General features: G+C 43.4%; 2 protein-coding genes across 3 annotated transcripts in view; both read left to right on the top strand.

Moving 5' to 3' along the window:
• The window catches only part of LOC124287222, a 53,487-nt gene that overhangs the window by 24,440 nt on the left and 11,570 nt on the right, over positions 1-17,477 (top strand). The gene's annotated exons all lie outside the window — the stretch shown is intronic.
• Positions 1,518-16,426, top strand: LOC124287261. Its single transcript, XM_046723764.1, has 4 exons — positions 1,518-1,550; positions 14,666-14,722; positions 15,897-16,019; positions 16,215-16,426. The coding sequence occupies exons 2-4, from the start codon at positions 14,677-14,679 to the stop codon at positions 16,385-16,387; spliced, it is 342 nt and encodes a 113-aa protein (XP_046579720.1). The 5' UTR covers positions 1,518-1,550; positions 14,666-14,676; the 3' UTR covers positions 16,388-16,426.

Raw genomic sequence — 17,477 nt, 5'->3', positions numbered from 1 at the left:
ATGTTACCACAGGATTAATATTGATTAATAATGTTACCACAGGATTTCACAATGTTGGATTTCATGGAAATGCTGAAGGAAAGATTTTGAGATTTTGCGTGAAGAGCTACTTTTTACAAGCATTTTGGCTAAAAAATGCAAAGCAAGGCTGAATGTTTTCCTTTTGACAGAATTATATTCCAGGCAAACTGTTTAGATCACAAAATTTGCATATTAAGCGCATAATTACTTCAAAGGTTAATGAGTGTGACAGGATGCGATAGGCGTTTTTACACGAATGCTTTCATACTGCTTCACATGCATGTCAAATGAATCAAATGAAACTGCTTTCATTCATGCAGTGAGGTTGATTAATGATTTTAACAACATAATTACCCACAGAACAGTTCAGGAAATCACAGGAACAGGTGGGAACCCTATCCGATAATGTGTCAAATACATAGTATGAAGATGAAGGCGAAAGTGGAAAATAAATGCATACAAGCCATGTGCTATGACTGAAGGATCGAGGCTGTACTAAAAGACTTTGCTATCACATATTTGGTTTTAGGAATCTTTGTGCCAGAGGATATTGTTAGTTGATGCACTGCTTGTACTTTTTATTCAAAAGTGCAGTGTGTGTGTACCAGGAGACGTCATCGTAGTGGCGGTATATATACGTAGCCAGCGGTATATACGTAGCCATATACGCGGTATATACGTAGCTGGCATACACACATTAGGGAAAAATAAATGTAAGGCTGGCGAAGGAACAGTCGAATGCTTCACAAGGAAATGAACAGACTGGTGTTTCAGATGAAGGATACTGCTCTTTACGCAGGGGTACTTCAACAGTGGACTTGACCTTGTGTATTTTCTGTCAGAGTCACGAAAGCAAGCAGAAAACGAGCCATGTTTCTACCCTAATAATACATTCTAAAGTGTACACAAATGCAAAATATGCACACAAGGTCTTTGTACGTATTATAGAAATTTCTGTGGGATGCCAAAAGGGCAGAAACTTATTATTGTCCGTGATAAGGCACTATATCACACCACACTTCTCTAAAAGGAAATACTGCTTTTCTCTCAATAATACTAACTATCAGCCCTAGGATGCTCACACACACACACACGCACGCACGCACGCACGCACTTTAGGCCAAACTATTGTGTGACATTGTGCCTTTAATAACGTAAACCACTCACTCACTCGCTCACTAAGAGAATGTGACTAAGACGAAGAGTGTTAACCTTTTGGTACTTATTAACTTGTCCCCATTTGTTTCAGATGTGACTGTTCCCCAGTCAACACACTCTGCATCAGTTTCTACAGTTTCTACAACAACCACAACATCATCATCGTTTGCGTCAACACTTCCCCCAGGTGACACTAGTATGTCCGTTTAAGTTTATATATGACTATGAAATTGTAGGGTGTTCCCATAGTTTTTGTTTGTAGTATATATAATATAGGCCAAACTATTGTGTGACATTGTGCCTTTAATGACGTAAACCACTCACTCACTCAACCACAACATCATCATCGTCTCCGTCAACAGTTCCCCCAGGGGACACTAGTATGTCCATCAGTACTCCCCCCCCCTGTGACAACGACACAGCAATGTCCAGGTAGGCTCGTGACGGACGCTGGCTTTACCTTCAGATAAAACCCAGATCTGCTGTACAAGTAAAACAAGAACATATTTCGTGGGGCGTGGTGGGCGAGCTGTCTAAGGCGCCAGGCTAGTGATCCAACGAGCTTGAGGTGCCGGGATCGAGCCCACCTGTGACCGGGAGTGAAAACCTCGGAGTGAAACTAGTTGCGAGTGCAGCAATGTGCAGTAAACTTGGACAAAGTACTGTGACTATGTGTCCCAGTCCACCCAGCTGTGAATGGGTACCTCGTAAGGATGCGAAAGTCACATTAACTCGGTGTGCCTAGTGGCTGCAAGAGTTGTATGATGCCCCAGGGAGTTGACATTGATAATGCATCGTGACGTTTGAAACTGACATCCGATAATCGAGGGGAAAACAACTTGTGATGCGCCTTAGAGTGATCTGGAAGTAGGTCATATAGGGCGCTAAAGAAATGTGGCATATAATCATAACCAAAAAAGTACTAGAAAAGTGAATCAATTGTTAAAAGTTATCAATATCTCTTCCTGAAATCAGGAGCTCAACCTACAAGACTGTCACAGAACTAACCATCATTGAAGACACCGAGAATGTTGTATAACTTGACCAGAGTTACAGATACTGTTCCATGTTGTGTAGTTGACCAGTTAAACATATGCAATGACTTAAAACAACTGGAGTGATACGTTTTCACATTGTTTGAAATTGCATACATTATAAAAAGATAGTATATACACTTAAACGAGTACCATGTTGTTTTATGTTTATTGTTTAGATTGTGTAGTATGTTTGAGCAATGTTACATCTACTCAGTTTAACACTGTTATGGTCATTAATGTCTGTAGTACTCATTCATAGAAGACCAGAACAGATTCGGGGAGATATTTGTGTCCACGTGTTGAGAAACCGTTCACTGATTGTAATTCCGACTCTGTTCTGGTAGCGTGAGCCCCGAGACCTAACAAAATTCGAATTTTGACCCAGGATAGTGACTGTTGTTTCCCATTTACAGCGTGTGTTACCTCCCCCAGTGGCGTCTACGTAGCAGCTGGAACTGTTGGCGGTGCTGTGTTCGGCAGCGTCGTCACTGTCGTTGTCGTGGAAGCACAACAAGAACAAGACCAAAGGTGTGTAGGTGTTACATGCATGATGTTATCACAAAACACAAGAATGAGAATGACTTAGACAGTCAAAAACACAAGAATGCTTTGTACACTAAACAAGCTAGGACACGAGTGACGCAAACGAAAATTTGTCATAAAATACACACCGTACTTGAAGTAACATTTAAAGTGTTATTTGTTTCAGATGCCCAAGCTACAAACGTGTACGCCTCTACATCAGCGTACGAGGACGTCGATCACCAATACGCCATGGCTCCGAGGCAGTACGTCAACACCGTGGAGGGTGCAGAGACACCACATTACGTCAACACAGACAGCGATACAGGAGACACAGTCTACTACAACACTACACAGTGAACACCGTGGTGGTACAGTGACACCACACTACGTGAATACAGACAGTGGTATAAGAGGCAGAGCGTACTACAACACTACACAGTGAACACCGTGGTGGTACAGTGACACCACACTACGTGAATACAGACAGCGATACACGAGACACAGCCTACTACAACACTACACAGTGAACACCGTGGTGGTACAGTGACACCACACTACGTGAATACAGACAGCGATACAGGAGACACAGCCTACTACAACACTACACAGTGAACACCGTGATGGTACAGAGACACCACACTACGTGAATACAGACAGTGGTACAAGAGGCAGAGCGTACTACAACACTACACAGTGAACACCGTGGTGGTACAGAGACACCACACTACGTGAATACAGACAGCGATACAGGAGACACAGCCTACTACAACACTACACAGTGAACACCGTGATGGTACAGAGACACCACATTACGTGAATACAGACAGTGGTACAAGAGGCAGAGCGTACTACAACACTACACAGTGAACACCGTGGTGGTACAGAGACACCACACTACGTGAATACAGACAGCAATACAGGAGGCCTACTACAACACTACACAGTGAACACCGTGGCCTATGGTACAGTGACACCACACTACGTGAATACAGACAGTGGTACAAGAGGCAGAGCGTACTACAACACTACACAGTGAACACGGTGGTGGTTCAGAGACACCACACTACGTGAATACAGACAGCGATACAGGAGACACAGCCTACTACAACATTACACAGTGAACACCGTGGTGGTACAGTGACACCACACTACGTGAATACAGACAGCGATACAGGAGACACAGCCTACTACAACACTACACAGTGAACACCGTGGTGGTACAGAGACACCACATTACGTGAATACAGACAGTGGTACAAGAGGCAGAGCGTACTACAACACTACACAGTGAACACCGTGGAGGTTCAGAGACACCACACTACGTGAATACAGACAGCGATACAGGAGACACAGCCTACTACAACACTACACAGTGAACACCGTGGAGGTTCAGAGACACCACACTACGTGAATACAGACAGGGATACAGGAGACACAGCCTACTACAACACTACACAGTGAACACCGTGTTGGTACAGATACACCACACTACGTGAATACATACAGGAGACACAGCCTACTACAACACTACACAGTGAACACCGTGGTGGTACAGAGACACCACACTACGTGAATACATACAGGAGACACAGCCTACTACAACACTACACAGTGAACACCGTGGAGGTACAGAGACACCACACTACGTGAATACAGACATTGGTACAAGATGCACGGCCTACTACAACACTACACAGTGAACACCGTGGTGGTACAGATAAACCACACTACGTGAATACAGACAGGAGACACGGCCTACTACAACACTACACAGTGAACACCGTGGAGGTACAGAGACACCATACTACGTGAATACAGACAGGAGACACGGCCTACTACAACACTACACAGTGAACACCGTGGTGGTACAGAGACACCACACTACGTGAATACAGACAGTGGTACAAGAGACACGGCCTACTACAACACTACACAGTGAACACCGTGGCGGTACAGAGACACCACACTATGTGAATACAGACAGTGGTACAAGAGACACGGCCTACTACAACACTACACAGTGAACACCGTGGCGGTACAGAGACACCACACTACGTGAATACAGACAGGAGACACGGCCTACTACAACACTACACAGTGAACACCGTGGTGGTACAGAGACACCACACTACGTGAATACAGACAGTGGTACAAGAGGCACGGCCTACTACAACACTACACAGTGAACACCGTGGTGGTACAGAGACACCACACTACGTGAATACAGACAGGAGACACGAGCCTACTACAACACTACACAGTGAACACCGTGGTGGTACAGAGACACACACCACACTACGTGAATACAGACAGTGGTACAAGAGGCACCGCCTACTACAATACTACACAGTGAACACCGTGGTGGTAGAGAGACACCACACTACGTGAATACAGACAGGAGACACAGCCTACTACAACACTACACAGTGAACACCGTGATGTTACAGAGACACCACGTTACGTGAATACAGACAGTGGTACAAGAGGCAGAGCGTACTACAACACTACACAGTGAACACCGTGGAGGTTCAGAGACACCACACTACGTGAATACAGACAGCGATACAGGAGACACAGCCTACTACAACACAACTCAGTGAACACCGTGGAGGTTCAGATACACCACACTACGTGAATACAGACAGGGATTCAGGAGACACAGCCTACTACAACACTACACAGTGAACACCGTGGTGGTACAGATACACCACACTACGTGAATACATACAGGAGACACAGCCTACTAGAACACTACACAGTGAACACCGTGGTGGTACAGTGACACCACACTACGTGAATACAGACAGGAGACACAGCCTACTACAACATTACAAAGTGAACACCGTGGTGGTACAGAGACACCACACTACGTGAATACAGACATTGGTACAAGAGGCAGAGCGTACTACGACACTACACAGTGAACACCGTGGAGGTACAGAGACACCACACTACGTGAATACAGACAGGAGACACGGCCGACTACAACACTACACAGTGAACACCGTGGATGGTACAGAGACACCACACTACGTGAATACAGACAGGAGACACGGCCTACTACAACACTACACAGTGAACACCGTGGTGGTACAGAGACACCACACTAGGTGAATACAGACAGTGGTACAAGAGGCAAAGCCTACTACAACACTACACAGTGAACACCGTGGTGGTACAGAGACACCACACTACGTGAATACAGACAGGAGACACGGCCTACTACAACACTACACAGTGAACACCGTGGTGGTACAGAGACACCACACTAGGTGAATACAGACAGTGGTACAAGAGGCACCACCTACTACAATACTACACAGTGAACACCGTGGTGGTACAGAGACACCACACTACGTGAATACAGACAGGAGACAGGGCCTACTACAACACTACACACTGAACACCGTGGTGGTACAGAGACACCACACTACGTGAATACAGACAGTGGTACAAGAGACAGTGCGTACTACAACACTACACAGGGAACACCGTGGTGGTACAGAGACACCACACTACGTGAATACAGACAGGAGACAGATGCGGCCTACTACAACACTACACACTGAACACCGTGGTGGTACAGAGACACCACACTACGTGAATACAGACAGTGGTACAAGAGACACAGCCTACTACAACACTACACAGTGAACACCGTGGTGGTACAGAGACACCACACTACGTGAATACAGACAGGAGACACGGCCTACTACAACACTACACAGTGAACACCGTGGTGGTACAGAGACACCACACTATGTGAATACAGACAGTGGTACAAGAGACAGTGCGTACTACAACACTACACAGTGAACACCGTGGAGGTACAGAGACACCACACTACGTGAATACAGACAGGAGACACGGCCTACTACAACACTACACAGTGAACACCGTGGAGGTACAGAGACACCACACTACGTGAATACAGACAGTGGTACAAGATGCACGGCCGACTACAACACTACACAGTGAACACCGTGGTGGTACAGAGACACCACACTACGTGAATACAGACAGTGGTACAAGATGCACGGCCTACCGAGAACAGTTACAGTACACGATGGACCTATTTGATATATATTCACAGCAGGGGACGGCCATACTTGTTGGTGATTTCAATGCAAACATTCGTCATTGTGTTAACAATAAAACCAGATCTCGTCTGTTACAGAGAGTGCTGGATGAACGATCTTTATTCTCGGTTGTACCCTTGGGCGATGAGGCTAAGTATTCATTCTCAACAAAATGTAATGAGGTTAAAACAATGTTGGATAATGTATTTGTACATATTGACAATTTACATAACGTAGTTGACTTTTGACTGTACTATTCCATACAATGTATCTGATCATAAACCTATTCTAGTAGGTTTTGATTTAGAAATGTTACCTACGGTGGATCTAAATTAAGTTGGAGGAAAGCCTCTGAAACAGATCATATGTTATATCGTTATGAAACAGAAAGTTATTTCTGTAACGATATATGTAACCCTTTCCACTTTTCATCCAATGCCGACTTCATTGAGTCATATAATCAATCAATTACAAACGCACTTACTGCATCTGCAATCATGTATATCCCTTCTTCCAAATTCCACCCACATCTTAAACCTTACTGGAAAAAGGATGATTTACAAGATCTTCATTATGATATGCGCTGCAAAAGACGTTTCTGGATAGAGAATGGGAAATCACATAATCAAAATGATAGTTCCTATGCATCCTACAAAAAGGCAAAACGTATCTTTCGAAGGCAGCATCGAAAATCTAAACAATCCCTTTTAGAAAATAGATTTAATGAAGTTTGTGAAGCTGCTGAAGTTGATATTCATGAATATTTTAAGGCCAGTAAACGGTATAAACGAAATTCTGGTACTATTAACAAACTAGTATATGATGGTAATACAGGCTCAGATGCTGAAAGCATATGCACTATTTTTGGTGAATATTTCAAGCATCTTTCGATTCCCCACTTAGACAGTGCCTTTGATAGTGCTTTTTTCAGATGAATGCGAAAAGTATGTTTCTGAAACTGAAGCCAAACAATCTGAAGCAGATGATACTACCTCCCCCTTATCATGTGCTATTACATTTAGAGAGGTACTAAATGCAGTGAAAGGGTTAAAAAACAACAAAGCCCCGGGCCCAGATTGTCTGAGCAATGAACATATCAAATACGCAGGGAGATCATTAATCACTCATATTGTCGCCTTGTTTAATGCCATCATCCGATATGAGTACGTGCCACTTATGTATAATCTTGGCGAAATTCTCCCAATACACAAAGGTAAAGGCAAAAGTAAAACTGATCCATCTAATTATCGTGGCATAACGTTAACATCTACCCTGAGTAAGCTCCTGGAACGTCTGCTCCTAGATAGAATTGAGAAATGGACAGATAATAAAACTTCCTTCCCCCACCCTTTCCAGTTTGGCTTCAGAAAACACGCAGGAGCTGAGATGGCAGCGCTTACAATTACTGAAACCATTGCATATTACAATGAAAAGAACTCACCAGTATACTGTGCTTTTCTCGACAATGAGAAAGCGTTTGATCGTGTGTGGCTTGATGGTCTATTTTATAAATTAGACAGACTTGGTATATCTGGTAAAATGTGGAGACGCCTTCGTTTATCTTATATGTCTATGCACTCTTATGTTGGTTTTGCAGGGTTCAAATCGAACCAATTTCATGTTAAACAAGGTGTCGGGCAAGTCCGTGTTATATCAACGTGGCTTTTTTACACTGTACATAAATGATTTATTATATGATCTCAGTAGAACAAGTTGTGGATTATGCCTCCCATGGGGAAAATGTCCCGGCTTATTGATAGCTGATGACACAACCCTTACCAGCTCCAACCCCAAGGGATTACAATGTTTGTTAGGCGTAACTCAATGTTATGCAAACAAATGGAAGCTGAAATATAATGTAAGTAAGAGTGCTGTATTGATGTTTGGTAACAACAAAAATGTATCGCCCAATGACCTTTTATTTTGTAATATCCATGTACCTGTAAAACAATTCATTATTTATGCCGGAGTGTATTTTACTACCTCCAAATCATCTGTTAATAGAACAGGTAATGTTTGTGAGAAACTGAGAAAAATGATTAATATTAACCATGACTCAGGGTTGCATTTTGGAGGATTAAATCCTATTGCTGCAATTCGTATATGGGACAGAGTTACATTGCCATGCTGCCTATATGGATGCAGTGTATGGGGGGAAGCTATCTAATGAAGAATATGATATGTTGGAAACCACACAGCGTTATTTCTGTAATAGGATGCAGGGTTTTGATAGGTATATACCTAATGAAGTTGTTGTGGATAACCTTGGTATTTTATCATTACAAGCTTATATAGATCAACGTTCTCTGTTGCTACTTGGCAGATTATGTAACAGCAGTATTAAGTTTTCTTTTAAACAGCTGTTTTTACATAGAATCTTGCAATATGACAATGAAATTATGATTGGCAGAAAGCATAAACGAGATATGAAATCTCCTATATTTCATATGTTGGAATTATTTGCTAAATAGGTATCCAGGAAGAAATTAAACAATATGTAGTATGTTCTAAATGTTTATGTGGAAGGAAATGGTCAAGAATGGTACGGGAAAAGGTCTTACAATGTGATAGAAAAGCAGCAGAGTATGCCATGCAGTCAAGGCTGTCATTGATATGGTATCAGTCAATAAGATCGGACGGTGTAAATCGACTATGGCAACTGGCGCTTGAGAGACCAAGGTACTATAAACGTATTGGTTTTCTTATTAAACTGGGTTCTGTTCCCATTCAGTCAAAGGAATGTGAATGTGGCACTGTGGCGCACGATATTTTAAAGCACGTTTTTTTGTCTTGTAAGGTTAATATTGCTGAAAGAAATGTCTTATTTGAACAAATTTGTGACTTACTTGATGTTAATATCTTTGTAAAATTATGGACCTACGATGATGATGATGAATTTCTGAAATTTCTACTTGGCGGAATACCAAAAGATGTAAAGGACCAGCTAAACTATGATGTGTGGGCAAATGTTATAATATGTGTCTCAAATTCTGTATGTAAATGGAAAAATATTTATAACTGTTGTATTTCACCTTACCACCCTGTATAAATTATTTCATGAGCATTTCTGTTGTATCATGTACCATTAATATGACTGTATAATATACATACACTTTGTAATCTGCAAACTATGGAGGAAATAAAGAATATCTATCTATCTATCTACAACACTACACAGTGAACACCGTGGAGGTTCAGAGACACCACACTATGTGTATTACCTGGACTTCTGGGACATGAGTGTAGCATCAGAAAACAACGACGTTCATCCCAACATGACACTAGTAGGTCAGATGTGGCAGACGCTACTTGGGTACACATGTCCGAACTGATGTCTTAGACCCTGGAATCCACACCTTTCATCTGGTGTCATGGCTTTGGTAGTTTGGTCAGGCGGTGAGGTGGCCGAGTGGTTAAAGCGTTCCCTCCCACGCCCAGTTCACATTCTATGTTTAGGTACGTTGTCTGAAGCTCATTTCTGGTGTCCCTGACATGGTATTGTCGAATACCAGTGAAAACGGCGGTACTTATAAAACGGCTGTACTTATAAAACGCGTACCTGGCTTCAGACTTGGCGCCAAAGACACCTTAGATGTGAGGAGTAATATTGTTGATCTCTGTTGTAAAACAATAGTGTTAGATGATAGTTATTTCTTCTTACTGACGGTGACGATGCTCTCGGCTTTAAGTCGTAACTGACATTATCCTCTATTTCAGTGCAGTGTTATACAGATAATATTTCTTCCCTTGCCGTCACATTGACATCATTTCCCAAGGTATAAACTTGCTGATGCGTCTGGGAAACCGAGCAATGCACCACGAGGCTGTGGGCGGTGTCAGAATGTGGACCTGAGATTAGGAGACCCGCCCTATTTGGCGTTGTGTTGAGTGATTGCAGCTGTTCCATGCACTTAAACTATCTTTAGTTGAAGTTAAAGGTAAATATTGAAGTTGATCCTTGCTACTGTCATAACAGCACACCTACTAGCAAGAATGTACTGTGACCAGTTATTCAGTCTTGTATAAAAGACTGAAATGGACATAAAAAGATCGAATTAGTTCTACAATAATGGCTAGATAAATCAGTAATGATCATTCAAAAGGTCATTGAAATAAAACTGTACAAATGTTTAAGCTTATTTAGACATTCAAATATGAACAAGAATGCATTAATTCATGGACTGTGTAATTGTCTAACCTTGATTAATTGGTTCCTAAATATGAACTGCTGAAAGCAGACGACATCATGCTGTGGGGGATCACAAGTATATCTCCTCCGGAAGAGTCCCACCGGGGGAGGTAACTCTATTAGGGTAAACTGACCGAAGTGCTCATAACATCATTAATGGGCGTAACAGAACAAAGAACCCTTGATTAATGTGTGTACACAGACATGTTCACATCGTCCATGTTTGAGCGTATGCTTCTCTATCTTATTGATGACCTTTTAAGGAAATAATCTAATCGAGTGTATGTGTTGAGATAACCACAGTCAACATGGCGTGAAGTCTGTGGTCTGACATGACAATGACTAACAGCATGTGAGCAATAATCACTCAGAGGACATGTCAAAATTAATGTATCTGACCGAAATTGAAACGTCAGCAAATCACAGAAATATACCCATATTTAAAACACACAAGATTACATCCAGGCGCCATCATCTCCGATTGCCAATGGATGATTGTCTCGCTCTTCATTGCTGGGCTCCTGTAGTGCTGTTGGAACACGTGAAGACCAAGGTTAGAATTAATCTCCAGCAACCCATGCATTCCGTAAGAGACGACCAACGGGATCGGTTAGGTCTACTAATGCCTACAGTGAATAATGCCTACAGGGAATAATAGCTACAACGTTTGCAGTGACAGCGATACGCTTACTTGCACACAAGTAGATTGTTCCACTTAGTGTGCACTATTGCCTACAAAGGGATTAGGGGAGGCCAGCAAGGAGAGTAAAGAGTAAGATCAAGAGTATTAAATCGTTAGCTAGCTTATGTTTTGATAATTCCATACGCATTTAGTTCTCACACGAGAAGGAAATTGAAGAGTAAAGTAATTAATAGAGAGATTATTAAAGGGAGAAGGAAATGTATTGCTTTAAAATTGAAGAATAGAGTAATTAATTGAGAGATTATTAAAGGAGAAGGAAATGTATTGCTTTAAAATGCTTGTGATACAAATCTTCATTGCAAATCATGGCAAATCCCAAGAAAGTCGAATACTTCACATCACAGAAAGGAGGACAGCAGGTACTCTTGGAGGATACCGCCACAGACTCAACAACAGGCGACAGACGTGTACACTGGAAGTGTGTTCAAGGTGGCTGCTTTGGCAAGTGTACGACAGTCGGACAGTTTGTTCGGAATCAGACCCCACACAACCACCCACAAGAAGACCAGGTAGCCCTGAAGATTGCCAGTTCTCTGAGGCAGCGGGTACAGACTGAGACGACGCCAGTTCAGGTGATCTACGATGAGGAGATTTCCCGACTTGACCGAGGTGAAGCAGCAACAGTCAAGTCGTTCCATTCCATGAAGAGTGGACTCTACAAGCAGAGACGTAAGATGATGCCGCCACTTCCCCAGACGCTCAGCGAGGTGAATCTACCCGACTTCTTCAAGGAGACTACAGATGGACTGCCCTTCCTCTGCATTGATGACGGCGATGATGACAAGATTCTCTGCTTCGCCACAAGTGACCGCCTGACCCTCCTGCAAGAAGTGGACACCCTCTACATGGACGGCACCTTCTACTCCTGTCCTCCTCTCTGGGATCAGCTGTACGTCATCCATGGCCTAGTCGGAGGAAGATGACCCAGTTGGTCTTCTGTCTACTGCCGAATCGTCAACGCCGCACCTATGAACGCCTGCTACGTCTCCTGAACGACAAGATCCAGCAGACAACGGATCGCCCTTCAGCCTGATGTCATCCAGACGGATTTCGAAATCGCTGCCATCAACGCTGTTGAGACCGTCTTCCCCAACTGCGACGTCCGTGGATGCTATTTCCACTACAGCCAGGCTCTCTGGAGGAGAAGTACAGAACCTCGGCTTCAGCGAAGCCTACCAGCAGGATCCTGAGGTCCACAGATGGGTCCGACGAGCAGCAGCACTCCACCTCCTCCCAGTGGCCATGGTACAAAATGCCTGGATAGAGGTCATGGACGACGCCCCTGCCATTGGACAGAAGGATGAGTTCCAGGACTACATCACCAGCACCTGGGTAGACGACCATGCACGGTTCCGAGCCGGACTATGGAATCACCACGACACCAGCGGCCCAAGGACGAACAATCATCTCGAGGGTTGGCATTCGCATCTCAACAAGACCGTCCAGAGAGCCCACCCGAACATTTTCGCTCTTGTGAAGGTTCTGCAGAAGCTGGAGAAAGCGGAGAGAAATAAGCTGGTGCAGATGGCTCATGGCGCCCGTCCCCCACCCCGCAAGAGGACGTACACAGAAATTGACCAGAGACTCACTCGTCTGAAGGCCCAGCTGACATCTGGTATCAAGACACCCCTGGAATTCCTGACTGCTGCAAGATATTTGATCAAGCTAGCTTGAAAACCAAATGACTATGTTGATGAATGTGTGAAACTGTGTGTATACATGTAAATTACTTTTGGTTACCACAATGACTTTATTAATGAATGTGGTAGTATATATAAACATGAATCAAATTAAGTTTTAATTACATTTTAATCCAAATAAATGATTATGTTTATTTATGTAAATTTATTTATCTCAAAACAAACTACTATGTGAAAGATATGAATAAAGTTTAAGAAAATTAAGAAAAATATGACAACAATGTGAAAGATATGTATATGACTGTACATATGTATATGAATGACCAAATAAAATGTCTCTCAACATAGAAAGTTACTGTTTTCTATATACTGTAGGCATTAGTGCACTTTGAAATAGGACCATGCCACTTTATTGAAAGGTTGAAGGCAGGTGCAATCAGCAGCAGTGGTGCGTAAAGTTGTTTATTTAACACTGTAGGCATTATTCACTGTAGGCATTAGTAGACTCCACCACGGGATCGGGTGGTCAGGCTTGCTGACTTTGTTGACACATGTCATCGTATCCCAGTTGCGTATATCGATGCTCATGCTGTTGATCACTGGATTATCTGGTCCAGACTGGATTATTTACAGACTGCCGCCATATAGCTGGAATACTTCTGATTTCGACGTTACATAACAAAGTAACAAACCTGAACAGTTGTTGGGAGACAGGATGTCGGGAGAAGGCAATCTGCAGCTCGTTCATCTTGAAACTGAGGTCCAGTAGGGGTTACCTATCATCGTGTACCGGGATATTTTAATCTTTATCTGCTGGATTATTGCTTGATATAATCAAAACCTTATTCTTAGCAAACGTTGAAAAGTACATGTCAATATTCATACGCAACCGGATTTTCAGCAGTACATGTATTTCATTAGAGGTGAGGTGAGGTGAAATTGGGTTTTACGTCGTGCTTGAGACTATTTCGCTCATATGACGACGTATTTCATTAAAACAAACAGACATTGTCATATATACATGTATTACATGTGTCATTTGAATTGGGTGACAAAAATAATACACACCCCACTATAGATACCGTGTTACCGGAACCCGTTTACCTTCCATGGTATCCCACGAGTACAGTATTCTCTGTTCAACACAATTACAGTTACAGTTACATTATGACTTTCTCTGTAACCAAGTGTAGCAACCAGAGATGACAAAACTTTATGCATGACCAACTTCTGAATTTTCGCAACTTTGGTGATGTTTTGGTATAGATTCTTTTACCGTTTTCAAGCATATGATATCCCAACAGGTTCCCCAGGTGACACTAGTATGTCCATCAGTATTTCCCCTGTGACAACGACACAGCAATGTCCAGGTAGGCTCGTGACGGACGCTGGCTTTACCTTCAGATATAACCCAGATCTGCTGGACAAGTAAAACAAAAACATATTTCGTGGGGCGTGGTGGGGAAGCTGTCTAAGGCGCCGGGCTAGTGATCCAACGAGCTTGAGGTGCCGGGATCGAGCCCACCTGTGACCGGGTGTAAAAACCTTGGAGTCAACTTTGTGTGCAGACTCTCTCAGTGTTGTCACAACCCCTAGTGTACAGTACACAACCCTGTGTGCAGACTCTCTCAGTGTTGTCACAACCCCTGTGTACAGCACTTAAACAACCCAATCCGTTGATAAATGACCAGATGGTGGCCACATGAACACGCGCAAACACTTAGTTGCGAGTGCAGCAACGTGCAGTAAACTAGGACAGAGTACTGTGACTATGTGTCCCAGTCCACCCAGCTGTGAATGGGTACCTTGTAGGGAAGCGAAAGTCACATTGACTCGGTGCGCCTAGTGGCTGCAGGAGTTGTATGATGCCCCAGGGAGTTGACATTGACAATGCAATGTGACGTTTGAGACTGACATCCAATAATCGAGGGGAAAACAACTTGTGAAGCGCCTTAGAGTGATCTGGAAGTAGGTCATATAGGGCGCCAAAGAAATGTGGCATATAATAATAACAAACAAAGTACTAGAAAAGTGAATCAATTGTTAAAAGTTATCAATATCTCTTCCTGAAATCAGGAGCTCAACCTACAAGATTGTCACAGAACTAAGTATCATTGAAAACACCGAGAATGTTGTATAACTTGACCAGAGTTACATATACTGTTTCATGTTGTGTAGTCGACCAGTTAAACATATGCAATGACTTGAAACAACTGGAGTGATACGTTTTCACATTGTATGAAATTGCATACATTATAAAAATAAAGTATATACACTTAAACGATTACAATGTTGTTTTTATGTTTATTGTTTAGAGTGTAGTGTGTTTGAGCAATGTTACATCCACTCAGTTTAACACTGTTATTAATGTCTGTAGTATTCATTAATAGAGCACGACAACAGATTCGGGGAGATATTTGTGTCCACGTGTTGGGAAACCGTTCACTGATTGTAATTTCGACTCTGTTCTGGTAGCGTGAGCCCTGAGCCCTAACAAAATTCGAATTTTGACCCAGGATAGTGACTGTTGTTTCCCATTTACAGCGTGTGTTACCTCCCCCAGTGGCGTCTACGTAGCAGCTGGAACTGTTGGCGGTGCTGTGTTCGGCAGCGTCGTCACTGTCGTTGTCGTCGCCCTGTGGACGCACAACAAGAACAAGACCAAAGGTGGAACATGCCTTGTTATAGGTGTTACATGCATGATGTTATCACAAAAAAACAAGAATGAGAATGACTTAGACAGTCTAAAAGACAAGAATGCTTTGTACACTAAACATGCTAGGACACGAGTGACGCAAACGAAAATTTGTCATAAAATACACTCCGTACTTGAAGTAACATTTGAAGTGTTATTTGTTTCAGATGCCCAAGCTACAAACGTATACGCCTCTACATCAGCGTACGAGGACGTCGATCACCAATACGCCATGGCTCCTAGGCAGTACGTCAACACCGTGGAGGGTGCAGAGACACCACATTACGTCAACACAGACAGGGATACAGGAGACACAGCCTACTACAACACTACACAGTGAACACCGTGGAGGTTCAGAGACACCACACTGCGTGAATACAGACAGGGATACAGGAGACACAAGCCTACTACAACAATACACAGTGAACACCGTGGTGGTACACTGACACCACACTACGTGAATACAGACAGTGGTACAAGAGGCAGAGCGTACTACAACACTACACAGTGAAGGGTGCAGAGACACCACATTACGTGAACACAGACAGGGATACAGGAGACACGGACTACTACAACACTACACACTGAACACCGTGGTGGTAATGGAGACACCACACTACGTGAATACAGACAGGGATACAGGAGACACAGCCTACTACAACACTACACAGTGGACACCGTGGTGGTAGAGAGACACCACACTACGTGAATACAGACAGGGATACAGGAGACACAGCCTACTACAACACTACACAGTGAACACCGTGGAAGTTCAGAGACACCACACTATGTGAATACAGACAGCGATACAGGAGACACAGCCTACTGCAACACTACACAGTGAACACCGTGGAGGGTGCAGAGACACCACACTACGTGAATACAGACAGGGATACAGGAGACACGGACTACTACAACACTACACAGTGAACACCGTGGTGGTTCAGAGACACCACCCTACGTGAATACAGACAGTGGTACAAGAGGCAGAGCGTACTACAACACTACACAGTGAAGGGTGCAGAGACACCACATTACGTGAACACAGACAGGGATACAGGAGACACGAATTACTACAACACTACACAGTGAACACCGTGGTGGTACAGAGACACCACACTACGTGAATACAGACAGTGGTACAAGAGGCAGAGCGTACTACAACACTACACAGTGAAGGGTGCAGAGACACCACATTACGTGAACACAGACAGGGATACAGGAGACACGGACTGCTACAACACTACACAGTGAACACCGTTGTGGTACGGAGACACCACACTACGTGAATACAGACAGTGGTACAAGAGGCAGAGCGTACTACAACACTACACAGTGAAGGGTGCAGAGACACCACATTACGTGAACACAGACAGGGATACAGGAGACACGGACTACTACAACACTACACAGTGAACACCGTGGAGGTT

Source organism: Haliotis rubra, unplaced genomic scaffold, assembly GCF_003918875.1.
Source record: "Haliotis rubra isolate DU_JTF1 unplaced genomic scaffold, ASM391887v1 Scf1106, whole genome shotgun sequence".
Lineage (NCBI taxonomy): Eukaryota > Metazoa > Mollusca > Gastropoda > Lepetellida > Haliotidae > Haliotis > Haliotis rubra.
The sequence above is the reverse complement of the archived record's forward strand: the minus strand, read 5'-3'. Positions and strand labels throughout refer to the sequence as shown.

Coding starts and splice junctions, on each gene's coding strand:
- LOC124287261 (XM_046723764.1), top strand. CDS start 14,677: ATGTCCATCAGTATTTCCCCTGTGACAACGACACAGCAATGTCCAG. Junction 14,723..15,896: donor AACGACACAGCAATGTCCAG/GTAGGCTCGTGA, acceptor TCCCATTTACAG/CGTGTGTTACCTCCCCCAGT. Junction 16,020..16,214: donor CAACAAGAACAAGACCAAAG/GTGGAACATGCC, acceptor TATTTGTTTCAG/ATGCCCAAGCTACAAACGTA.